General features: G+C 68.1%; 2 protein-coding genes across 2 annotated transcripts; one reads left to right on the forward strand and one right to left on the reverse strand.

Moving 5' to 3' along the window:
* Positions 1-1,130: 1,130 nt before the first annotated feature.
* On the reverse strand, positions 1,131-14,073 carry LOC138829600 (epiplakin-like). The gene is given in 3 exon segments (XM_070026003.1): positions 1,131-8,539; positions 8,541-10,026; positions 14,030-14,073. Coding segments are annotated over 2 exon segments (8,784 nt in total). The 5' UTR covers positions 9,981-10,026; positions 14,030-14,073; the 3' UTR covers positions 1,131-1,195.
* A 5,847-nt stretch (positions 14,074-19,920) lies between these two features.
* On the forward strand, positions 19,921-24,343 carry LOC138829566 (collagen alpha-1(I) chain-like). The gene is made up of 4 exons (XM_070025914.1): positions 19,921-20,012; positions 20,560-20,787; positions 22,267-22,919; positions 23,766-24,343. The coding sequence occupies exons 1-4, from the start codon at positions 19,921-19,923 to the stop codon at positions 24,341-24,343; spliced, it is 1,551 nt and encodes a 516-aa protein (XP_069882015.1).
* Positions 24,344-24,888: the final 545 nt, after the last annotated feature.

Consider the following 24,888-nt stretch of genomic DNA (forward strand, 5'->3'; position numbering starts at 1 on the left):
CCAGGCCCAGAGTTCAAGCCCCACAACCGACAACCCCCCAAAAAAAATTGTAAAAAAAAAATCTAATACTAAAAGCAAGCGATTATTGATTGTGTCCCAGTGTAAAGGTGTGTGGAGATGTAATATGGAGCGCCCCCCCACCCCCGTTAATAATATGAGTTAGTAAAAAAGGGAGCTAAAAGGAAATAGTTCTTGCGCTCTTTCTCTCACAGCATGAGGATGTTTGTCAGACTAAGGCCCTTCCCTCTTCTCCCTTGTCAACCCTGCGCCCAAACACTGCTACTTTATTTTAAATTAAAAACAGGGGCTGGGAAGGTGGCTCAGTGGTAGAGTGCTTGCCTTGCATGCTTGAGGCCCTGGGTTCGATTCCAAAGCACCACAAATCAGAAACCCAGAAGTGGTGCTCTGGCTCAAGTGGCAGAGCGCTAGCCTTGAGCTGAAGAGCTGAGGGACAGCGCCCAGGCCCAGAGTTCAAGCCCCACAACCGACAAAAAAAAAAAAAATTAAAAAGAAAACAAAAACATAAGATTTCTATGTATCCATACACATTTCCCAGCAAATAGATTCCTAAGGCCTGTTCCAAAATGAAGCACATCAACCCCAGGGCTGGGAGCGGGGCGGGGGTGTCGTCCAGCGCTGGGCCGGACACAGGGACCCGGGCAGCTGGGGGGCCACTCTCCAGTGCCAAGTGAGACTCAGAGCAAGTGTCGGCGTGGCACAAGTGCAGGCCAACCATAGCCAAACACAACCACAGCCCAAGCGCAGCCAAACTGCCGACAGGGGCAGCAGGAGACATGATGTCGTTCAAAACGGGGACGTCATTCTATCAAAGAAAGAAATGCATTTACTGAAGATCACGCTCCAACTGGCTGGAATCCCGGGGTGACAGGCGGGGCAGAGAGGCACCCCCACACTGAGATCAGGGAGAAAATCAGGGCACACCAACAGAGAAACAGAAGTGTTCACAGGCACAGGCCACAGCCAGGAGAAAGAACACAAAGAACAAAATTGGACTGAGAAGAGAAAGAGACAAAGTACTGTAAACCAGGATGACTTACAGCTCATAAATATTGATGGCCAACATTAAATGGAATACAAAGATCCAAGAATCAAGATAGGAAGAATGAAAACATTTTTAAAAATGTAGCTTTATTGGCACATTTCATCAAGTGAGAGGGAAAAAAGAAAACACTGCTCAGCGCTGGGATAGACAGAGGAACAGAAGCCCGGTCTCCTGGTCCAAGGTGGCTCTCTGTATGAGCTGCCTGTAGGTCAGGTTCTCGTGCGTGTTGGGGTCGAAGAAGCCCTTGGTGTCGTCGCTCGGGTCCTCCAGGACGCGGTTCATCTCCTCGTCGAAGTAGCCGCGCTGGTAGGCCACGTCCACGGGCACGCGGTGGCTGTGCACCGGGTCGATGACGCCGCCCGTGGCGATCTGGGCCTCCAGCAGGCGGATGCCGTGGTCCCGGACGATGAGGTCCTTCTGCATGGCCTGGAAGAGGGAGATCCGCTCCCCGGAGTAGGGGTCAGTGTAGCCGGTGACCGCGCGCTCGGCCGACAGCAGCTTCTCCCGGATCTCGCCGCCCACCACGCCCGCGGCCACGGCCTCCTCCACCGACAGCCTGCGGTTCTGCACCGGGTCGATGATGAAGCCCGTGGCCGCCTGGGCCTCCAGGAGCACCAGGGCGGTGCCGGGCCGCAGCACGCCCTTCCACATGGCCTGGTAGACGCTCATCTTCTCCTGGCGGCCGGGCTCCCCGGGCACGGGCACCAGGACGCCCGCGATGCAGCCGGTGCCCTCCAGGTAGCGCCTGACTGTGTCCATCTCCGTCACCTCCTGTAGGGTCGCGGTGCCCTGGGCCAGGTCCCGCAGGGTGTCGGGACCCAGGATCCCCGAGGTGTGCAGCTCGGACGCAGACACCTGGCGCCTCAAGCCGCGGAAGCTCACCTTGCTGAGCCGCGCCTCAGTCTCCTCCACCAGCTGGGCCAGGATGGAGGTGAGCTGGGCTGGCTGCAGGGAGCCTGTGGCCAGCTGGGCCAGGAGCTCGTCACGGTGGGTCTGGCTCAGGTATGCAGAGAAGAGGATGTCCCATGCGGACACAGACTGGCCCCGCAGTGGACCTGAGCGGACCTCCACGGTGACTGCCCGCAGAGCCTGCTCCTGCTGCCCGCGGGTGGCCTCAGCCTCGGTCCCTGCTGGGGAAGGCCCCGAGGAACCGGCCCCCTGCCCAGGCTGAGAGCCGGGCTCCTGCCGGCTGGGTCTTGTGCATCCTGTCTTGGGTACGTCCTCCTGGGCCTCCTGAAGGATGGTGGCCAGCCTGCGGGTCAGGGCGGGCAGGCCCAGTGCCCCTGACCTGAACTGGGACAGCAGCTCTTCTCGGGCGGCCTGGCTCACATCGCCAGATGCCAGCACGTCCCACACGCGCACCGCAGGTCCCTGGAGGCGGCCCACCTTGACCTCCATGGTGACCTCGCTCAGGGCTGCCCGTGGGTCCTCGGCCTGGGCCAGCAGCGACGTCAGGCTGGCGCTCGCATCCTGCACGGTCAGCGTGCCAGCCTGCATCCGGAGAAGCAGGTCCTGGCGCACGGCCTCCGGCACCTGGCGGTAGAACAGGAGCTCCCACACCGACACGCTGCGGCCCGAGGCGAGAGTCAGGCGGGCGTCACGCAGGGCGCCCCGCAGCTCCTCGCCCAGCTGGTGCACGGCGGAGCCCTGGCCCGCCAGCTGCAGCATGTACAGCCCGGTCTCCGGGTCCCACACACAGCGCTCCAGCAGCTGCCTGTAGGTCAGGTTCTCGTGCGTGTTGGGGTCGAAGAAGCCCTTGGTGTCGTCGCTTGGGTCCTCCAGGACGCGGTTCATCTCCTCGTCGAAGTAGCCGCGCTGGTAGGCCACGTCCACGGGCACGCGGTGGCTGTGCACCGGGTCGATGACGCCACCCGTGGCGATCTGGGCCTCCAGCAGGCGGATGCCGTGGTCCCGGATGATAAGGTCCTTCTGCATGGCCTGGAAGAGGGAGATCCGCTCCCCGGAGTAGGGGTCGGTGTAGCCGGTGACCGCGCGCTCGGCCGACAGCAGCTTCTCCCGGATCTCGCCGCCCACCACGCCCGCGGCCACGGCCTCCTCCACCGACAGCCTGCGGTTCTGCACCGGGTCGATGATGAAGCCCGTGGCCGCCTGGGCCTCCAGGAGCACCAGGGCGGTGCCGGGCCGCAGCACGCCCTTCCACATGGCCTGGTAGACGCTCATCTTCTCCTGGCGGCCGGGCTCCCCGGGCACGGGCACCAGGACGCCCGCGATGCAGCCGGTGCCCTCCAGGTAGCGCCTGATGTCTGCCTTCTTTTCAATCTCTTGCACTGTGCACTTGCCCTGTTGCAGGTCTGACAGAGTCTGCCTGGAGATGATGGTGGAGTTCAGCAGCTCCCCCGCGGTCACCTGCATTCTGATGCCCCTGAACCACAGTTCTCTTCCTCTGGCTTCCTTCTCACTAATCATTTGGAGGATAATTTGCACGACCTTCTCTAGCGCCCGTGCTGTATCTCCTTTGTACAGCCGAACCAATTCGAGCTTCCTGTCCTCCCTCACATACTCAGAGTTCAGCAGCTGCCACACTGACAGCTGCTGGCCTTTGTATCTCCCCACGGTGATTTCCACCTGCTCGGCCTCCAGTGCCTTCCTGGTGTCCTCATCCACATAGTCTGCGTCCTTCACGTCCTTGACCAGTGGGAACAGCGCCCAGCCGGACTCCTCCCGCTGGCACCTGTCCTGGAGTTCTTTGTACGTGACTTTCTCCTGTGTGTTCGGATCCACAAACCTTCTCCTCATGTGTCTCTGGTCAGTAAGGAGGGCCAGCGTGTCCTTGTGCAGACAGCCACGCCTGTAGGCCGTCTCCAATGGGACCCGGTGGTGGTGCCGTGGGTCAATCACGCCCCCGGTGGCCATCTGCACCTCCAGCAGCCTCAGGGCCTCCTCCTGCTCGACCAACTTCTTCTGCATGGCTTGGAACAGCGGGATTATCTCCCCGGAGGCTGGGTCTTCATAGCCTGTGGCGGCCTTCTCAGCCTTCACCAGCCTTTCCTGAAACTCTTTACCCACAATGCCACGGGCCACGGCCTGGTCCACAGTCAGTCTCTGGTGGGTGCGGGGCTCCATCAGGAAACCAGAGGCCGCCTGGGCCTCGAGCATCTGAGCAGCAAACCCTGCGGGGACAAGCCCGGCCCGGCCGGCCTCCTCAAAGGTCAGGACTTCCTGGGTGAGGGGTACGATCACCCCGGCAATGCAGCCGCAGCCCTCCAGGTATGCTCTCACGTGCTCCAGGGGGCTGAGGTCCTGGTTGTGGAGGGCATCCACACTCTTCTTATCCAGGACCCCAGAGTTGAACAGCTCCGCCGCGGTCACGTCCTGCTGGATGGCTGCCACCGTGATGGCTTGGTTTTGTCTCTCGGTTCCCTCTACTGTCCTGGTGAGAACCTCCACCAGCTCCTCCAGGCTCACCTTCTGGGTCTTGTACTCCTGCAGCAGCTCTTTCTTCCGTCCCTCCGTAAAGTACTGAGAAGAGAGCAGGTCCCACACAGACACGGTCTGCCCGGCGAACCTGCCCACGTGCATGTCCATCCTTCTGGAGCGCAGCGCCTGCCTCGTGGCCTCGTCGATGTGCGCGCAGGCCTCTCCTCTCTTCCCTACTTCCAGCATGTACAGCCCGGTCTCCGGGTCCTCCACGCAGCGCTCCAGCAGCTGCCTGTAGGTCAGGTTCTCGTGCGTGTTGGGGTCGAAGAAGCCCTTGGTGTCGTCGCTCGGGTCCTCCAGGACGCGGTTCATCTCCTCGTCAAAGTAGCCGCGCTGGTAGGCCACGTCCACGGGCACGCGGTGGCTGTGCACCGGGTCGATGATGCCGCCCGTGGCGATCTGGGCCTCCAGCAGGCGGATGCCGTGGTCCCGGACGATGAGGTCCTTCTGCATGGCCTGGAAGAGGGAGATCCGCTCCCCGGAGTAGGGGTCGGTGTAGCCGGTGACCGCGCGCTCCGCCGACAGCAGCTTCACATATGTTTCCCTGCCAAACATCCCTGCTTGGAAAGCCTCCTCCACGGTCAGCTTCCGGTTCTGCACCGGGTCAATGATGAAGCCCGTGGCGGCCTGGGCCTCCAGGAGCACCAGGGCGGTGCCGGGCCGCAGGAGGCCCCTCCGCAGGGCCTCGGCAATGCTCATCTTGTCCCCCGAGCCCTGGACGAGGACTCCGGCGATGAAGTTGCCTCCCTCCAAGGACCGCCGCACGCTCTCCATCGCAGTGACCTCCTGCACCGTCTTCTTCCCCTGGCTCAGCTCATCCAGAGTCTGTTTGTTGATCAGCTGCGATCGGAACAGATCCCTGGCCGACACCTGTTTCCGCAGGCCCGGGAAGGTGGCCTGTGAGGGCTGGGTCTCTGCTGCTTCCACCAGGGCCGTTACAGCGCTGACCACCTGCCGCAGGGCCGTGGCGCGCCCGGAGCAGCAGAGCGCCGCCAGCTCTCGCCGCTTGTCGGTGCTCACGTACTCGGAGCACAGCAGGTCCCAGAGTGCCACGCTGCGGCCCTGGAACCGCCCGCTGCTGACCGGCACCTTCATGGCCCTCAGAGCCACGGCAGTGTGCTCGTCCACCTCCAGCACCGCGTCCTCAGGGAGCGGCAGAAGCCACAGGCCGGTGGCGGCGTCCTGCACACACCGCTCCCGGAGCTGCTGGTACGTGACCTTGTCCCGAGTGTTGGGGTCGAAGAAGAACTTGTTGTCCTCCTCAGGGGCCGTCAGCACCTGGGCAGTGTGCTCATCCAGGAGCCCCAGCCTGCAGGCCGCCGCCTGGGGCAGGTGCACCCCATGCGCCGGGTCCACCGCCCCGCCCGTGGCCAGCTGCACCTGCAGGAGGGGCAGGCCCTCGCTCCGGGGCACGAGCCCCTTGTCCATGGCCTGCCACAAGGAGAGCAAGCTCCCCGAGTAGGGGTCCGTGCACCCCGCCACGGCCCTCTCGGCCTGCTTGAGCAGCTCGCTCAGCTCACGGCCCACCAGGCCCGCCCTCACGGCCTCCTCCACCGGCAGTCTCTGGTTGGTCAGCGGGTCGATCAGGGAGCCGGATGCCACCTGCGCTTCCAGCAGCCTCCGGCCCAGGCCTGTGGGGAGGAGGCCATCTCTAGCGGCCTGGGCAATGCTCACCTTCACGTCAGAGGGCTGGAGCAGGACACCGGCCACGCAGCCCGTACCCCAGAGGCAGGCCTTCACGGCGGGCTGCTCCGCCACCTGGGCGGGCGACTGTGTGCCCTCGGCGAGCGCTTCCAACGCGTCCTGGGTGATGATGCCCGTGTCCCGCAGCCAGACGGCGGGGACCTCACCCCGGGGGCCCGGCAACGCGATGCGGGCACGGGCCAGCAGCTCCGACTCCCTCACCCGGCTGCTCAGGGCGTCCCGCAGCTGCGGCAGGGACAGCTTCCCCACCCGCACCGCCTCCAGGAAGCCCCGGCGCTGCTCCTCCGTGAAGTGGCAGGAGGTGAGCAGGTCCCAGAGGGTCGCGCCGGCCCCGTCTGCGGGGGTGGCCTGAAGGGTCTGCTGGACCTGCGCGTCGGTGGGGACCGGAGGAGCCTCTTCAGGCAGGGGCAGGAGGCGGACACCAGAGCCCTCGTCCCAGGGGCTCTGCTCCAGGAGCCGGGCGTAGCTGGTGAGCCCCCGCCCGTCCGGCGTGGGGAACGTCTCAGGGGAGCTGCACAGAGCCGCCTCCATCTCCTGGTCAAGGCAGCCACGCTGGACAGCCACGGGGGTGGGAAGGTGGTGGCGGCCGGCGGGATCGATGACCCCTCCGGTGGACAGTTGGGCCTCCAGCAAGCGGGTGGCCCGATCCACGGGGACCAGGCCCTTCTTCATGGCCCCGAACAGGGACACTCTCTTCCCAGAGAAGGGATCCCTGAAGCCCGTGAGGGAGTCCTCGGCCCGCCGCAGCCTGCCGTGCACCTCCGGCCCCACCACTCCCCGGCGCACAGCCTCCTCCACTGACAGGACCTCCCGACTGTGGGGGTCCCGGAGGCCGCCGGTGGCCGCCTGGGCCTCCAGCAGGGCCAGGGCCACGCCGGGCGGCAGCAGCTTCTGCTTCATGGCCTGGTAGATGCTGAGCCGCTGGTTGGAGGCCTGGAGCAGCACCCCGCCCACCACGCCCGAGCCCTGCAGGTACCGGCGGACGCCGTCCATGCGGAAGAGGGCGTCGGGGCTGAGTCTGCCATCCAGCACCTGGTCCAGGAGCTCCTGGTCAATGATGCGGGCCTCCAGGAGCTGGTAGGCCGTGACCCGGCCCCGCAGCGCAGGCAGCGTGACGTCGGCCCACCTCCTCGACTCGTCCTGCAGCAGCTGCGCCACCCGCTCCAGCGTCACCCTGCGCTGCCGGAACTGTTGCAGCAGCCGCCGCCGCCAGGCCTCGCCGAAGTACTCGGAGTTGATCAGCTCCCACGCGGACACCCGCTGCCCCTGGAAGCGGCCATGGCGCACGGGCAGCAGCAGGCTCTGGAAGGCCTGGCGCGTGGGGCCGTCCACCAGCGGGGGGCGCGCCCGGCTGAGCGGCAGCAGCCGCAGCCCGGTCTCCGGGTCCTCCACGCAGCGCTCCAGCAGCTGCAGGTAGGTCAGGTTCTCATGCGTGTTGGGGTCAAAGAAGCCCTTGGTGTCGTCAGACGGGTCCAAGAGGATCAAATTCAGCACCTGGTCGAAGTAGCCGCGCTGGTAGGCCACGTCCACGGGCACGCGGTGGCTGTGCACCGGGTCGATGACACCGCCCGTGGCGATCTGGGCCTCCAGCAGGCGGATGCCGTGGTCCCGGACGATGAGGTCCTTCTGCATGGCCTGGAAGAGGGAGATCCGCTCCCCGGAGTAGGGGTCGGTGTAGCCGGTGACCGCGCGCTCGGCCGACAGCAACTTCGCAAACACGTCGGGCCCAATGATGCCGGCCCGCAGCGCTTCCTCCACGGAGTGCTTCTTGTTTCCCCTGGCGTCGATGACGAAGCCCGTGGCCGCCTGGGCCTCCAGGAGGACGAGGGCCGTGCCGGGCCGGAGGAGCCCCCGGCCGCGCGCCTCGTAGATGCTGAGGCGCTCCTGGGAGTCCGGCAGCAGCAGGCCTGCGATGCAGCCCGTGCCCTGCAGGTACCTCTGCACGGTGGCCAGGCTGCCCACGTCCTGGGCGGAGGCCTGCCCCTGCTCCAGCTGCTGGAACAGCTCCTGGTCAATGATCTTGGCTTTTAGAAGCTCTTCAGGCGCCACGGTGCCCCTCAGCCCGGTGAAGGCGACTTTGGCGGTGGCCGCCGCCTGCGTCACAATGGTCTTCAGCTCGGCGGTCAGCTCCTCCTCCACCAGGGTCCCCTCCTGGTGCTGCCGAGCCAGGGCTGCCCTCCGCTCCACGGGCACCGCTTCCGAGAAGAGCAGTTCCCAGAGGGACACGGGCCGGCCCTGGAACCGGCCGGCGGCCACGGTGGTGGTGGCTGCGCTCAGGGCCTGCCGGGTGCGGTGCTCGATGAATGTGGGTCCGCGGGCCCCCCCCCCCGCAGGGCGCCCCCGGGAGGGGCAGGAGGGCGAGCCCCGTCTCGGGGTCGGTGACGGAGCGAGCCAGCAGCTGCCCGTAGTGCAGGCGGCCGTGCGCGCTGGGGTCGCTGGGGTCGGAGAAGCCGGGGGTCTGTGAGAGAGCCTGCTGGGTGTCCTCGTCCAGGCAGCCGAAGCGCAGGGCGGCTGCCAGGGGCACCCGGAGCCTGCGGGCTGGGCACACCAGCCCGCCCGTGGCCAGCTGTGCGTCGAGGAGGCGCAGGGCCAGGGGCCGGTCGATCAGCTCTTTCTTCATGGCCTGGAAGAGAGGGATCTGGGAGCCGCTGAAGGGGTCCTGGTAGCCCGAGACCGCCTGCTCCGCCACCAGGAGCTGCTCGTGGAGCTCGGGGCCCACCAGGCCGGCCCTGACTGCGTCGGGCACCGGCAGCCGCCGGCCCGTGGCTGGGTCCACCAGCGTGCCGGTGGCAGCCTGGGCCTCCAGGAGCTGCAGCGCGGCACCCTCGGGAACCAAGCGCTCGGCGATGGCCTGGTAGAAGCTCTTCTTGAGGCCTTGGGGCAGCAGGACCACTCCCACCAGGCTGCCGGTCCCCTGCAGGTAGCGCTGCACCTCGGGGCGCGTGCTCACCTCCGACGCGGCCAGCGTGCCCTCTCGCAGGCCCTGAGCCAGCTCCTCATCCAGGACCCCGGCCTCCCGCAGCTCAGCCACGCTGGCCGCCCCTGCCAGCGTACGGAAGGCAGTCCTGAGGGGCAGCAAGCGCAGCCCTGCGTGCGGGGCCTGCACACACCTGCCCAGCAGCGTGCGGTAGGGCAGGGGTTCGAGGGTATTGGGGTCTGTGAAAGTGGCGGCATCCAGGGTAGGCTCCGGCTCGGTCAGCTCGTGCCATGTCTCCCGGTCCAGGAGCCCCTGTTGGCAGGCCTGCTCGGGATCCACCCGTCCCTCCCGGGCGGGGTCTACCAGGCCCCCGGTGGCCAGCTGGGCCTCCAGCCAGCTCCTCCCACGGGCCTCGTCTACAACTTCCTTTCTGATGGCCTGGAAAAGGGCCAGCTTCCTGCCCCCGTAGGGGTCGGGATAGCCGGTGACAGCTCGCTCCGCAGCCAGGAGCCTCTCCTTCAGCTCCAGCCCCACCAGGCCCTGCCGCAGGGCCTGAGACACAGGGAGCAGCCGGCCCTGGGCAGGGTCCACGAGGCCCCCGGTAGCCGCCTGAGCCTCCAGCAGAGCCAGCCCAAGCCCCTCGGACAGGAGGCCCTGCTTCATGGCCTCGTAGACGCTCTGGGTCTGCCCCGAGGCCTCCAGGTACACCCCGGCAATGCTCCTTGCCACGGTGGGCGGGGAGGCCCCCCCGGAGGGGGCGCTGGCTCCCGACACGGCCTTCCCATCCTGCGGGGCAGCAGCCCGCTCCGTGCCACCCGAGGCCAGGACGCCGAGAGGAGGAGAGATCTGGCCGTTCATGGCACACGGCGGCTTGTGCAGAACTTTCCTGGGGTCCACTGGTGACCTGAGAGGGACAGAAAGGATCTGTCAGGGCCGAGGCAATGCGCAGAGATTGGGGTGGGGCCCAGCCAGGCCAGCGGAGCCCCAGAATGTCCCTGAGCAGTGCCCCGGCTCTGGGTGACAGAGGGCGTGGACCAGTCCCCCGGGCCACAGGCTTCCGCGCTGGGGGTGCCCTCTCCACCCCACGGGGCCCTAAGGTGCGGCGAGAGGCTGCCCAGCGAGCTCACAAAACACAGGTAGCCGCCCTTCAGGACGAGAGCCGTCTTCCCTGGGAGGCACTGACAGCCTCTACCCCAGCCTCCCAGGGCGGAGGAGCCGGGGTCTCCTGATGCCCCCAGCCCCACTCTCTGTGGAGCGGCTCAGCCAGCCCGGGCTCATAGCCCCCTAGCCTCTGACCCACCCATCTAACCCTGGCTGTCTGGTCCCATGCTGGCCTCCTCCAGCCAAGCCCGTCACCTTCCAAGTCGGGTTGCATGGATTGCCCAAAGAGATAACTCAAAGTCCTAAGTGGCAGGACTGGCAGCCGTGGCCTTATTTGGAAAGAGGATCTGTGAATGTAACAGATGAGCTCACAGGGCGCAGCCTGGCCCCAGGCTGGTGAACTTGGTGTCCTGGTAAGATGGGGGGCGGGCAGCCAGTGCCAGCCCTGGGCCCTGGAGCTGGAGGAGCGGGGGTCCTCCCCAGAGCTGTCGGGGGTGGCCTGCCCCGCCCGCTCCGGGCCCCACGGGTGCCCGCCCTCCCCACAGGGCTCTGAGGCTCTCCACGTTCTCCCTCTGGGCCCAGAGCCTCAGCACCGCTGGAACCTTCTCTTGGCTCAGCGTCGGGCCACACCCCCCAGCCTTGCCTCACATGCAGGGTCCAGCGAGGCCCTGGCCTTCCCTCCCCCGCACAGGCTCCACCAGGAGACTCGAAATGCACTTTGGACCCCACTACCCGGGACCTGGGGACTCCTCCGCCACTGATTTGGCTCTGGCTGTGTAGCCGGTGGATCCGAGCCCCTGGCCCGTCCACGCCTGCCCGGTGGTCCCGGCCTGCCCGTGTCCTCCGCCGGGCACTGGCAATCCGGGTGCCCCACACCTGCGCACACGGTGGCCTGGGGGCTCCAGTGCCCCCTCGCGGCTCACTCCGAAGGGCACAGCTGTGCGCTGGCCGCCCTGTCTACCTCATGCCCCCGAGGGCCCTGTGAGAACCCTTCCCTGACTCCTCAGAGCTTGTCCCGCCCCACGGCCCTCCTGCTTGTACCGCCCAGCCGCCACCTCGCGTGGCACAGCCTTCTCTGACCGCTTGAGGCCACGCTCCAGCCCCTTCCAAACCTCGTGCTCAGGCACAGTCATCCCAGAGCGGGGGGGGGGGGGGGCCGACAGTGGCCTCACCGGCACATTCAACCTGGTGCACGTCGCTGCCTGGCCGGGGACGGGGCAGGCAGCCCCCGGCAGCGCCCTCAGGAATTGCTGCCCTGCCAGCTTCCTGGGGTGCAACGCAACGTGGAGCGACTCAGCCGCCACATCCCAATCCAAATGCTCTTGGGATCTCTTCCCCGACAAAATCCGCCGTCCCTCCCGCCACGGGCCTGCTGCGCACTCTCCGGTGTTCACGAGGATCCAGGAGGGCAGCAGCACCCACCCCGGCCGGCCCAGCCCGGCCCAGAGCAGCGAGCCCTGCTCTGGCAAGGGTGGAGCACTCAGGATGCAGAGCAGCCTGGTGGAAGAACGTAGGGGAGGACGGGAGGATGGGGGGTTGTTGCTAAGCAACCAAATTTCGGGAAAAGATGACCAAGGCCCGAGAATGACCAGCTGGATGGCTGTGGGGCTCTTGTCTCCCCCGGAGCCAGGCCGCAGAGGCCCCGCACACAGGGCGCTGCCCGCAGAAACCCCGGGCACAGGGCGCTGCCCGCGGAGACCCCAGCACAGGGCGCTGCCCGTGGGGCACAGGGTGCTGCCCGCGGAGACCCCCAGCACAGGGCGCTGCCCGCGGAGCCCCCCGGCCTGCTGGGGTGGCAGGCACGGCGGGACACTGCCTCCCAGGTGACCCCTGGCGCCATCTCACGAGCCAGGACCTGCGCAGGCGGCCGCCGCCGTCATGCCCGCTGGGAGCCCAGCTCCAGGCTCTGGAGGAGAAGCCACCAGGAAGGCAGTGCCCACAGCAAGGGGTGGGAGCGGCCACCTGCGGGGAGCCGCACGGATCCTGGCAGCTATCTTACAGTAAACGGAACGCGCAGCCACACTGGCCGGAGAGGACGCTTGGAAGAGGGTCTGGTCACGTCCAGCAAGCCCACGCCAGCAGATATGCCGAAGGTCAAGAATGTCCACTCTGGATCGCCGAGGAAGGGCCATGGGTGGTTAGCACCAAGACCTGAGCCACAGACGGCCTAGCCATCCAGACCTTCCTCCTCTGCACTTCTGAGCAAGGGGCCTGTGTTCTCTGGAGGCCGGCTCAGGGCGTGTGGCCATGAGCCTCGGGGCTGGCACCAGCTCAGCAGGGCAGTGTCCCCCCCCTCCCTCCCTCCTTCCCTCCTTCCCTCCCTCCCTCCCTCCCTCTGTTCCATGAGGCTTCCTGGGCCACTCTCTAGTGACCCATGGAGACCACTTTCTGCTCACCCAGCACCGTGGCCACCCTTCCCACACTGCTGCCTCCCAGGCACACTCGAAAGACGCTGGCCTGGTGGGGCGCTGCGGGCCCTGACCTCTGCTAGGGTGAGGGGTGGAGGACAAGCGGCCACTGCCCAGCCACAACGGAGCTCCACACTGGGACCATAGGAGGGGCCAGGATGGCCAGCTGGGCACAGCGTGGGGTAGCCCTTGACCCGGACCTGGACAATCAGGCCAGACGCACCGTGTGCTGTGGAGCAGGCAATGCCTGGGTGGGAAGCCAGAGCGCCAACCTGAGCTTGGGCAGGGAAGCCACGTGAGTTCCCTGGACAAAGAGGAGATTCAGGGAGGGCAGCCACTGAGCTGGCTGAGCGGGCGAGAGGGAGTCTGGGGCGGGCGGCGGCTGAGCTCTGGCGTGCAGCCGGGCTGGGCTGGCTGGCGCTTTGCTCCGTCAGCTGGCATGTGACCTTGGCCCGGATGTCACGCTCAGGTCCTGCTCTGGCCTGGGCTGCTACAGGAAGGTATAGGAGGAGCCGCCTGCGTCTGGGTCTGCAAGACACAGACAGGTATCCAGAGCAGGCTCCACCAGGAGACTGCTTGAGGAGGGACAGGAGACCAAGGCCAAGAATCTGTGTCCCAGGGAGAGGCTGCTGGAGTGAGTGAACTGTGAAGCAGCTGTGGGTTTCGGGCTGGGGAGGGAGGTGGAGCAGATTCCTGTAGCCCCGGCACCCAGCACAGTGAAGAGCCATTCCCGAGGCCAGTGGGCAGGCCCGGGTGGGCCTGTGGCCGGGTGAGCCCAGTAAGGGCCGGGCAAGGACCCGTGGGCTGTCACCTTGAGCAGATCGGGAGGCCGGGCACACTCAGCTCAGCTTGGCCTCTGCCCCACGGTGAGCAGCTGGCTTAAGAACACAGCTCACCAGGCAGGGCTGGCCTGAGGAGGCTGAGTGGGGTCAAGGGTCAGGCCCCCTCTGGCTCCACCACCCTCCGCCTCGGTCCCAAGGTCGAGATAACAGATGGGCTGGCAGAAGTGGGCAGCTCCTGCCGGCTCAGCCCCGCCCCTGCCCAAGCCGAGCCTCTGGCCCTTGGGTCCCTGGGCCTGTCTGTGCCACAGGTGCCAGCCAGCTCCGCGGAAGGCCTAGTCTTGCGGTGAGGATGGAGGAGTCGCCGGGCAGAGGCCAGGGCCTGCCGTCCTGCTGGGGTCCCAGGCCTGTGGCAGCTGGGATGGGGGCTGCAGCCGCTCCACCCTTCCCTACCTCAGGATGGGAGCTGCAGCCGCCCCCAGTGTAACAGCCAGCGGCCCGGGCTCCAGGGTGCGGCCTCTGGCAGCCCTCAGAGCTTCCTGCGGGGCCTCCCGCCCTGTGCTCCCGTCCTGCCCGCACTGTGGAACCCACAGGTCCCCACCTGCCCTCCAGTCCTCACCTGGGCTCAGCTAGGGTCTCCACCCGGGCAAGCTCAGGTCCGCCTTCCTGGTCTGTCAGCAGCTCCCAAGTTTAAATCCTCCTGGCCCCGCCCTGCGTTGGAGGTGGCAGCCAGGTGGGGTGGGCAGGTGCTGGAACGGCTGGCCCGCCCCAGCCCCCCCCAGGAGCCACAGTCACAGCAGAAGAATGCAGGGTGGGAGCGGAGCGACCTTTGTGTGCCCCGGCTTTGAATGGAGTTTGCAAGGGAAATGCAGACCTGCTGGGAGCTGGGTTTAGTTCCCTAAAGGAGTGTGTGTGTGTGTGTGTGTGTGTGTGTGTGTGTGTGTGTGTGTCTTTCCTGGTGTGTGTGTGTGTGTGTGTGTCTTTCCTGGTGTGTGTGTGTGTGTGTGTGTGTGTGTGTGTGTGTGTTTAGTTCCCTAAAGGAGAATTTCTGTGTGTGTGTGTGTGTGTGTGTGTGTGTGTGTGACTTTCCTGGTGTGTGTGTGTGTGTGTTTAGTTCCCTAAAGGAGACTTTCCTGGTGTGTGTGTGTCCCTTTGGGGGGGGAGCTGCCGGGACCTGCCTGGTTCTTGGGGACAGTGCCCACAGCCTCCTGTCCAGTGCTGGGCTGGGTGACTGGGGGCTCTCCTCGGTGGGCCGTCCCCGGGCCTGGGCCTCTGTGGGCGGCTGGTTAGAAGCTCTCTGGGAGGGATGCCAGGCCTTGCCCGGTCTCTCATCTGGGCTCAGGAAAGCCCCTTCCTGAGGCTGGCCCAGCCTCACCAGTGGAGGCTGGTGTCGAGGTGCTGGAGGCCAGAGCCTCAGGGTGAGGAGCTTGGAGGGCCCCTCCGCCACCAGAGCCCCAGCGTAGCAGAGGAACTAACGGCGGGTCTTCTGGCTGGTCCTCCCCCCTGCTGCCCCGACACCCAGGGGCAGGATGGAGGTGGGCTGCCATTCACCCCGGCAGGCAAGGCCCCCTACCCCAGGACCCTTCCACCCCATCCTCACCTCTGCCTGAATCATTCTTGATCAGTAATTCATCCAGAGCCACCCAGCCGTCTCCAGCCCACACCATCAGGGCCCCCGAGCTGGCCAGCACTGCAGAGGGGTGTCCGGCCCCTGCTGGGAGCTGGGCCCAGCTGCTGAGGTTGGGTGGTCCCGGCCCAGGCCACGCCCACACCTGTTGCTCCGGCCACCTGTGTGAACCGCCCCGTCACCTTCCCACTCCAGCTCGCGTGGCTGCGGCCGTTGGAGAGCCCTGCCCTCGACGCTGTGGGGAGCCTGGACGTCGGCCACACTTCTTCCAGGTGCAGCCATGCAGCCTCACCCGGCCTGCCCTGTTCTCCAGCTGCTAGGACGGGGTCTGTAGGGCCCCGTGGGGTGCAGGTGCTGGGGTACGCTCCATGTCCAGTCACTTCCTCCTGTGGCCAGGCTGAGGCCACAGCACCCAGACAGACCAGGCCACGGAATCCAGGTGCTTGGTGTGAGGCTTGCCATTCCTCTCCCCTGTGTCCAGTGGGCAGCGTCCTGTTCCGTCCTGTTCCGTCCTGTCCTGTCCCGTCCTGTCCTGGCCCATCCTGGCCCATCCTGGCCCGTCTTGGCAGCCCTGCTCCAGCGGCACACATTGGCCCTGTCTTCCAGGTCCCTTTCCCTGGCCTCCAGTGTACTCTGCCCACAGCGGCCTCCGCCCACGGCAGCCTCTGCCCGCGGCGGCCTCTGCCCACGGCGATCTCTGCCCACGGCGATCTCTGCCCACGGCGGCCTCTGCCCACGGCGGCCTCTGCCCACGGCGATCTCTGCCCGCGGCGGCCTCTGCCCACGGCGGCCTCTGCCCACGGCGATCTCTGCCCACGGCGGCCTCTGCCCGTGGCGATCTCTGCCCACGGCGGCCTCTGCCCGTGGCGATCTCTGCCCACGGCGATCTCTGCCCACGGCGGCCTCTGCCCGCGGCGGCCTCTGCCCGTGGCGATCTCTGCCCATGGCGGCCTCTGCCCGTGGCGGCCTCTGCCCACGGCGGCCTCTGCCCACGGCGGCCTCTGCCCATGGCGATCTCTGCCCATGGCGGCCTCTGCCCGCGGCGATCTCTGCCCACGGCGATCTCTGCCCACGGCGGCCTCTGCCCGTGGCGATCTCTGCCCACGGCGATCTCTGCCCACGGCGGCCTCTGCCCACGGCAGCCTCTGCCCGCGGCGGCCTCTGCCCATGGCAATCTCTGCCCACGGCGATCTCTGCCCGCGGCGGCCTCTGCCCACGGCGGCCTCTGCCCACGGCGATCTCTGCCCACGGCGGCCTCTGCCCGTGGCGATCTCTGCCCACGGCGGCCTCTGCCCGTGGCGATCTCTGCCCACGGCGATCTCTGCCCACGGCGGCCTCTGCCCGCGGCGGCCTCTGCCCGTGGCGATCTCTGCCCATGGCGGCCTCTGCCCATGGTGGCCTCTGCCCACGGCGGCCTCTGCCCACGGCGGCCTCTGCCCATGGCGGCCTCTGCCCGTGGCAATCTCTGCCCACGGCGATCTCTGCCCACGGCGGCCTCTGCCCGTGGCGATCTCTGCCCACGGCGATCTCTGCCCACGGCGATCTCTGCCCACGGCGGCCTCTGCCCGCGGCGGCCTCTGCCCGCGGCGGCCTCTGCCTGCTGCAGCCTCCAGCTCAGATCGTCTTGGGACCTGCGGGAGGTAGGGGGATCTGGGCTCTACTCCCTGGGCCGCCACGCTGCCCCTGACCAGTGCTTCAGCCCAGCACCCAGCCCTAGGCCCATGCCAGCCAGGCAGCAGGGAGGGGTGTCAGGAGGGGTGAGCCCCCATACCCAATACTGCCCTCACCCACTTGCTGTTGCGTAGAGAGAGAGAACCCCTCCCCACACTACCCTAGAGCCTGCAGCAGCTTCAACTGCTCTGCAGGCCACTGAGCTCCCCACACGGGGCAGGGCACTCTGAAGGTACAGGTCAGGAGATGGGGACCAGGGTCACCATGCTAACCCCAGGCCGTCCTGAAAGTCACTGTGCAGCCTGGAGCACTGGGCCAGAGCCCCGCTGGCCCTGGCTGTGCTGTCCAGAGAGCGTCTGCCCTAAGCTGGATCAGGGGCCTCAGCAGCCCCTCCATGGAGCAACGCCCGCAGAGATGGACAGAGGGGTGCCGCCCGCAGAGATGTGGAGGTGGCAGGGGTGAGATGGGCAGGGTTGGGTTGAGAGGCCAGCCGACCCTTCCCCGCAGGGCTGTGTCAGCAGCGTGGCCGGCCAGCAGCTCCATCAGCAGGCCCGGGGCCCCGCCACACTCAGGCCGTGTCCCTTGGGAGGGCTGACCGCCCTGCCAGGCCACACCGGGCCCATTTGGTCTCCACGTGGTCTTGAGCCTGGTGTCCAGCTCCCAAATCTGGGGCTGGTGTCCCCCAAGGACTCCACCTCTGCCCATAGAATAGCTGGAGAGAGGTATCTCCGGCCCGGCGCACTGCCTCAGGGTGGCCCCAGCCTGGGCCTGGCTCACCAACCGGTAACAGCTCTGCTGCGGGTCCCAGGGTCCCTGACGAAGGACCCTGTCCCCCGACGGGCACGGTGAGTCCGTCAGCCTGGCCAGGGGCCTCTGCCCACCGTGCTAGCTGCTTGTGCTGCTTGGCCACCTGAGCCAGCTGGACACTCATCCCGGGGAGGAAGCCAGCTTCGTCCCGGCCTGGCTGCCAGGGCGGGGGGCACCAGCTCAGGTCGAGGGCGCGCACGTCTGCTCCGGCCCTCAGGTCCTGCGTGCTGGGAGCTGCCTCCTCCAGCTCCTCCAGCCCCAGGCCAAGGGGCAGGGGACGGGTGGCTGTCCTCAGGGCGTGCAGCGGCTGCCGGGCACAGGCAGCACCAACCTCACCTGCTCCTGAGCTGCTCCAGCCGCCACCCCAACAACTGAGCCTGGTTCTCCCACCCGCGCCAGAGGGAAGAGGCCGGGGTTGGGACGTGGCACTCAGGGGACTTGGGGACGAGGGCAGGGAGGTGGGATCTGGGGCTTGAGGCCCGCACCATCCCCCAGGAACACCCAGTCTGCACCAGGAGGCCCAGCCCGTGAGGCCCAGGGCGGGCTTCCCAGTGGGCACCAAGACGAGCACTGCCAGTGTCGCGGCAGGGGGAGAGGCAGCGGGTGGCTGGCCGCGAGCAGCCCGGCCCACCTCAGGCCAGTCTCCAGAGCCCTCCGAGGCCTTGGCACATGTCCAGGCGCCGTTGCCCACGTGCTGCGGACACACGCTACTGAGCCGGTGCCAGCCTGCTGGTGCCAGCCTGCCAGTGCCCAGCCCACAGGTGCCAGCCCACGGGTGCCAGCCTGCCAGTGCCCAGCCTGCCAGTGCCAGCCTGCCAGTGCCCAGCCCGTGGGTGCCAGCCTGCCAGTGCCCAGCCTGCCAGTGCCAGCCTGCCAGTGCCTAGCCCGCGGGTGCCAGCCTGCCAGTGCCCAGCCTGCCAGTGCCCAGCCTGCCAGTGCCCAGCCTGCCAGTGCCAGCCTGCCAGTGCCCAGCCCACAGGTGCCAGCCTGCCAGTGCCAGCCTGCCAGTGCCCAGCCCACAGGTGCCAGCCCGCGGGTGCCAGCCTGCCAGTGCCCAGCCTGCCAGTGCCCAGCCCACAGGTGCCAGCCTGCCAGTGCCAGCCTGCCAGTGCCCAGCCCACAGGTGCCAGCCTGCCAGTGCCCAGCCTGCCAGTGCCCAGCCTGCCTGTGCTAGCCTGCCAGTGCCCAGCCCACGGGTGCCAGCCTGCCAGTGCCCAGCCTGCGGGTGCCAGCCCGCGGGTGCCCAGCCTGCCAGTGCCCAGCCTGCCAGTGCCAGCCTGCCAGTGCCCAGCCCGCGGGTGCCAGCCTGCCAGTGCCCAGCCCGCGGGTGCCCAGCCCGCGGGTGCCAGCCTGCCAGTGCCCAGCCCGCGGGTGCCAGCCTGCCGGTGCCCAGCCCGCGGGTGCCAGCCTGCCGGTGCCCAGCCTGCCGGTGCCAGCCTGCCGGTGCCAGCCTGCCAGTGCCCAGCCTGCCAGTGCCCAGCCTGTCAGTGCCCAGCCTGCCAGTGCCAGCCTGCCAGGGCCCAGCCTGCCTGTGCCAGCCTGCCAGTGCCCAGCCCACAGGTGCCAGCCTGCCAGTGCCCAGCCTGCCAGTGCCCAGCCTGCCTGTGCTAGCCTGCCAGTGCCCAGCCCGCGGGTGCCAGCCTGCCAGTGCCCAGCCCGCGGGTGCCAGCCCGCGGGTGCCCAGCCTGCCAGTGCCCAGCCTGCCAGTACCCAGCCTGCCAGTGCCCAGCCCGCGGGTGCCCAGCCTGCCAGTGCCCAGCCCGCGGGTGCCCAGCCTGCCGGTGCCAGCCCGCCGGTGCCCAGCCCGCGGGTGCCCAGCCCAGGCCTTGCCCGTCCCTGGGCCCCAGCCGCAGCTCAGCCCATGCTGCCCGCCCGCCTCAGCGGGCCCAGGAGACTCTCACAGGCCGCTTGGAACTCCAGGCCGTGGGGCCAAGCTGCTCCAGGAGCCCCATCTAGGGAGCAAGCCGGGAGGGGAGCGGCATCCGCACACTTCCCGCCACCGCGCTCCCTTGGCAGGCGCTGAGGCTCTGCAGGGGCGCGGGGCCAGCAGATGACCGGCGCGAGAGGTGCGTGTGCCCCAGGGGCAGGCTCCCGCGGCACCCCGCGGGTATGCTGGGGCTTGATCTGAAGCTTGGGGGACAACACCCCCGCAGGGCCCTGTCTCCCTCACCTGTACCTCCTGCTCCTGAGCTGGGCCGCGGCCGCAGCAGCCAGGGGCCTCGGGAGGCCTGCAGCTCCTCCATGCTGCCCGGCCAGCCGCTCAGCTGCCCAGGGGCTCGGGGGGGGGCCTACAGGAGGGACACTCAGCCTGCTGCCCCCCACCCCGGGCAACTCCGCCCTCCTCATCACAGCTCCATCTCTGCGGCCTCCGTGCCCTGGCCTCCGCCCCCACAGCCTCCGTCAACATGGTCTCCATCACCTCTGACACCTGGACGGCGTGGGGCCCCTCCAGGCCTGGGGGTTCTCTGGAGACGTGGCCTCAAGGCCGGGTTTCCACGTGGGTAGGCCCTGGCAGCCCTACAGGGCGGTGTGGCCCAAATCAGGACCAGAGTGCCACGGGCCCGTGGGGTCCCCACACCTGGTCACGCGCTGGGGAGGGGGTCGTGCTCCCCGCCTGGGGGCCTGCACAGGCCAGCTGGGCCCTGGAAGAGCCCAGGACGCCCCGGCCCCGGCCCGCTCCTTCCTTCTTACGAGTTTCCTGGGCACTCTGTGCCTGCCCTCCGCCCTGGGCCAGGGAAGCGGCTCGGGCCAGACCACCTCACCCCATTCCCCATAGGCAAGGACTAAAGGAGGGCCTGGAAGACCAGCTGCCAGGCCTCGCCAGGCCCCCACACCAATGTGGGCAAGGCCAGAGAGGAGGGGCAGCTGGGCCGGGTGCTAGAGGAGGCCGAGGCCATCCTGTGCTCCCGGGAGCCACGGGGCCCCAGGCCGCACCCCTCCCGCCCAGCACCCCGGCCCTCCTCGGGTGCCCACCCTTGGGGCCCACACACCCCACCCAGGACTCCAGGAACCTCCCGCCTGTCAGCCCTGCCCGCCCCCTCCAGGCCTGGAGGTGCCAGGAATTCCAGCCCCACAAGGGGACAGGTGGATGCCGTGTGGTCTGGAGGTGCCCCGGAGCCCCGTGGTGACAAGAGCCCCCGTGGGCCAGCCCCGGCCTTCCCGCAGCAGCCGGAGGAGGGGCGCGGGCAGACGGAGGCGCGCTGGCCCCTGAGAGCCCCTGAGGCCCGACGCCAGCCGCGCCCCTCGCTCTGGCCCCCGCCGCGCCCGCCTCTGTGATGGGTTTGTGTTGCTGTTGCCCTGGGAACTTTCCATCGGAAAATGCCGGGCGGGTGGGGAGGCGGACAGGCCGGGGCAGGCCGCGGCAGACGCGGCGAGAAGGGGGTGGACGCCTCCCGGGAGGGCTCCTGGGGCCCACACCCTGGGCGGCCCACCCATCCCGCCAGCCCTGGTTCTCAGCCCCCACCCCAGGCTCGGGCAGACTCTGTGGGCCGAAAGGGGGCCGGCAATGCAGGCGGGCAGGGGAGCGGCGAGTGGGGGAGCGGCGGGCAAGGGAGTGGGGAGGGCAGGGGAGCGGCAGGCAGGGGAGTGGGGAGGGCAGGGAAGCAGCGGGCAGGGGAGCAGTGGGCGGGGAGCAGCGGGCAGGGGAGCAGCGGGCAGGGGAGTGGGGAGGGCAGGGGAGCAGTGGGCAGGGGAGTGGGGAGGGCAGGGGAGCGGCGGGCGGTGGAGTGGGGAGGGCAGGGGAGCAGCGGGCAGGGGAGCGGCGGGCAGGGGAGCGGTGAGCGGGGGAGCGGGGAGGGCAGGGGAGCAGTGGGCAGGGCAGTGGGGAGGTCAGGGGAGCGGCGGGCAGAGGAGTGGGGAGGGCAGGGGAGCGGTGGGCAGGGCAGTGGGGAGGTCAGGGGAGCGGCGGGCAGAGGAGTGGGGAGGGCAGGGGAGCAGCGGGCAGGGCAGTGGGGAGGTCAGGGGAGTGGCGGGCAGGGGAGCGGCGGGCAGGGGAGTGGGGAGGGCAGGGGAGTGGGGAGGGCAGGGGAGCGGTGAGCGGGGGAGCGGGGAGGGCAGGGGAGCAGTGGGCAGGGCAGTGGGGAGGTCAGGGGAGCGGCGGGCAGAGGAGTGGGGAGGGCAGGGGAGCGGTGGGCAGGGCAGTGGGGAGGTCAGGGGAGCGGCGGGCAGAGGAGTGGGGAGGGCAGGGGAGCAGCGGGCAGGGCAGTGGGGAGGTCAGGGGAGTGGCGGGCAGGGGAGCGGCGGGCAGGGGAGTGGGGAGGGCAGGGGAGTGGGGAGGGCAGGGGAGCGGTGGGCAGGGGAGTGGGGAGGGCAGGGGAGCGGTGGGCAGGGGAGTGGGGAGGGCAGGGGAGCAGCGGGCAGGGGAGTGGGGAGGGCAGGGGAGCGGCGGGCGGTGGAGTGGGGAGGGCAGGGGAGCAGCGGGCAGGGGAGCGGCGGGCAGGGGAGTGGGGAGGGCAGGGGAGCGGTGAGCGGGGGAGCGGGGAGGGCAGGGGAGCAGTGGGCAGGGCAGTGGGGAGGTCAGGGGAGCGGCGGGCAGAGGAGTGGGGAGGGCAGGGGAGCGGTGGGCAGGGCAGTGGGGAGGTCAGGGGAGCGGCGGGCAGAGGAGTGGGGAGGGCAGGGGAGCAGCGGGCAGGGCAGTGGGGAGGTCAGGGGAGTGGCGGGCAGGGGAGTGGGGAGGGCAGGGGAGCAGCGGGCAGGGGAGCGGCCAGCAGCCCCCACGCAGGCCTCAGTCCCACACCCCTGCGCCCACACAGCCGCCAAGGGGCCTCCAGGGGTGCAGAGGCCGTGGGGACGGGCTGCCCTGCCCGGCAGCCAGGGGCGTCCCTCTGCCCTGACCGAGTCACTTCCAGGGAAAGGCGGGCGGAGGGGGTGGGTGTGCCTGCTCCATGCCACCAGCCCGGGCCAGGACCAAGCGGTGTGGGCAGCCCGCAGCTCTCCCCTGCACGAGAGGCCGGGGTCCTGCCCTGTACGGAGCCCTCTCCTCCGGGGCAGGGACAGGGCAGGGACGCCACCCCAGGCTGGGCCCCCCAGCACCCCTGCCCAACCCCACCCCAAGGGCAGCCGGCCACACTGCACCCCGGGGTGGGATGGCCCCAGGCCTCTCCGCGGCCACCGTGGTGGCTGAGCCCCAGCGGTGTGACTTGGGGTGTCCTCAGGACCCCTGGGCCTCCACCGAGGCCCCTCCCCCTGACTTCCTCTGTCTCGTTGCTGGGCAGTCAGGACGGTAGCCTGGGCACCCCACAGAAGGACCTGGTGTTGCCCGCGCTTACAGCCCCGCCACCCCAGGGCAGACCGCACCAAGTGCACGGAGATGACCAGGCCTGCACCCGAGCCCGGAGGAGGCGCAGCCCTTCCCGACTGCCGACTGCCGGGCGGGCGCAGAACGCAGCAGGTCTGCAACAAACAGGTGTGGCGGAAATCAATCAAGCCGGGGGACAAGGGCCCCACTGACCGTGCCAGAGGTCAGCGGCCGGCGCCACCGGGCACCAGGCAGCCAGGCAGGAGGTGGGGAGGCAGCAGCACTGTGGATGGAGGGAAACTGTCACTTCTGCAGGGGCCCTGAGCCCTGGGGGCTGCCTGGAGACGGCAGTCAGGCAGAGGCCCTGGGGGGCAAGACGCAAGGCTTTAGTGGGAAGGGAAATAGAACAGGGGCATATTTAGAAAGGCCCAGACAAGGCAGGTGCTGGTGGCTCCCGCCTGTAATCCTGGCTACTCAGGAGGCTGAGATCTGAGGATCTAGGTTCAGAGATAGACAGGGAAGACAAATCTGAAGGACTTTTATCTCCAATTAACCAGCAAAGAGCCACAAGTAGAGGTGTGGCTCAAGTGGTAGAGTGCTATCCTTGAGCAAAAATCCTCAGGCACAGCGTTAAGGCCCTGAGTTCAGTTCCTAGAATGAGCACACATGAGTGAGCAAATGAGCTCATGTATGTGCACGCACACACACAGCACAGACAATTGGGGAGCTGAGCCTCAGGGTCCCGTGCCCGTGGGGTGGTGGAGACTCTGAGCCCCTTGGGAGACAGGGAGACGCAGGGGGGCAGGTCTGGGGCGTGGGACCCCTAAGAGGCAGGTAGGACTTCGAGCAACTCAAAACAAAAGAGAAGAGGGGACCACACAGGCACCTAGCCACAGGGAGGGACACCGGTGCAGAGGCATAGAGCCTCGCCCCAAAGTTCCGGAAAACTCACGTAGGCTCTGGCTGGCTCTGGCTGAGCCACCTGTCCCCCTAAAAGCTTTGTCCCAATTCCAGGACCTGTGAATGCGATCTTATCTGGACAGGAGCGTTTGCAGATGTCACTCACTAAGATGAGGTCACCAGGCCGGGCCTTCATCCAACACGATGCGTCCCTGGGCAGACGCGCGGTGTGGAGGTTTCTGCTAACGTCCACCGCGTCTGCCGCACAGCGCGGACACGTTTCCATCGTGGCCGAGCCCCATCACGTCCTGTACACGCGCCCGCGAGCCCGGCCAGTCCCCACTCCACCCCATCACTGCGGCCCAGGCGCCAGGCCACGTCACCCGGGCCACGTCACACTCCCTGAACATGACCTGGCACACAGGGGAAAGGCCGCATACAGCAGAGACGGCCGCGGGGCCCGTGGGCCAGGACTCTGCCACAGGCCGAGGGGGGACCGGTGGGGACCGGTGGACAGATACTCCGGCTCACGCCGCGGGGAGGGGAGGAGGCAGCCAGTGTGGGCCGGGCTGTGTGGTCCACAGTGGGCTACAGGGCCCCAGTACCCTCCCCTGGCAAGGCTGCCGTCCAGAAACAGCGGCAGCTCTGGCTCTGAAGTAAACTGGGGTGTGCCTAAGGTGAGCAGCAAGTAAGCCTGGGGGTGCTGGGTGGGTCTGGGGTGCTGGGTGGGTCTGGTGTGCTGGGTGGGTTTAGGGGTGCTGGGTGGGTTTAGGGGTGCCGGGTGGGTCTGGGGTACTGGGTGGGTTTAGGGGTGCTGGGTGGGTTTAGGGGTGCTGGGTGGGTCTGGGGTGCTGGGTGGGTCTGGGGTGCTGGGTGGGTTTAGGGGTGTTGGATGGGTCTGGGGTGCTGGGTGGGTTTAGGGGTGCTGGGTGGGTTTAGGGGTGCTGGGTGGGTCTGGGGTGCTGGGTGGGTCTGGGGTGCTGGGTGGGTTTAGGGGTGCTGGGTGGGTCTGGGGTGCTGGGTGGGTCTGGGGTGCTGGGTGGGTCTGGGGTGCTGGGTGGATTTAGGGGTGCTGGGTGGCTTTAGGGGTGCTGAGTGGGTCTGAGGTGCTGGGTGGGTCTGGGGTGCTGGGTGGGTTTAGGGGTGCTGGGTGGGTCTGGGGTGCTGGGTGGATTTAGGGGTGCTGGGTGGGTTTAGGGGTGCTGAGTGGGTCTGAGGTGCTGGGTGGGCTTAGGGG

This window comes from Dipodomys merriami, unplaced genomic scaffold (genome assembly GCF_024711535.1).
Source record: "Dipodomys merriami isolate MVZ:Mamm:240054 unplaced genomic scaffold, mDipMer1.0.p SCAF_174, whole genome shotgun sequence".
NCBI lineage: Eukaryota > Metazoa > Chordata > Mammalia > Rodentia > Heteromyidae > Dipodomys > Dipodomys merriami.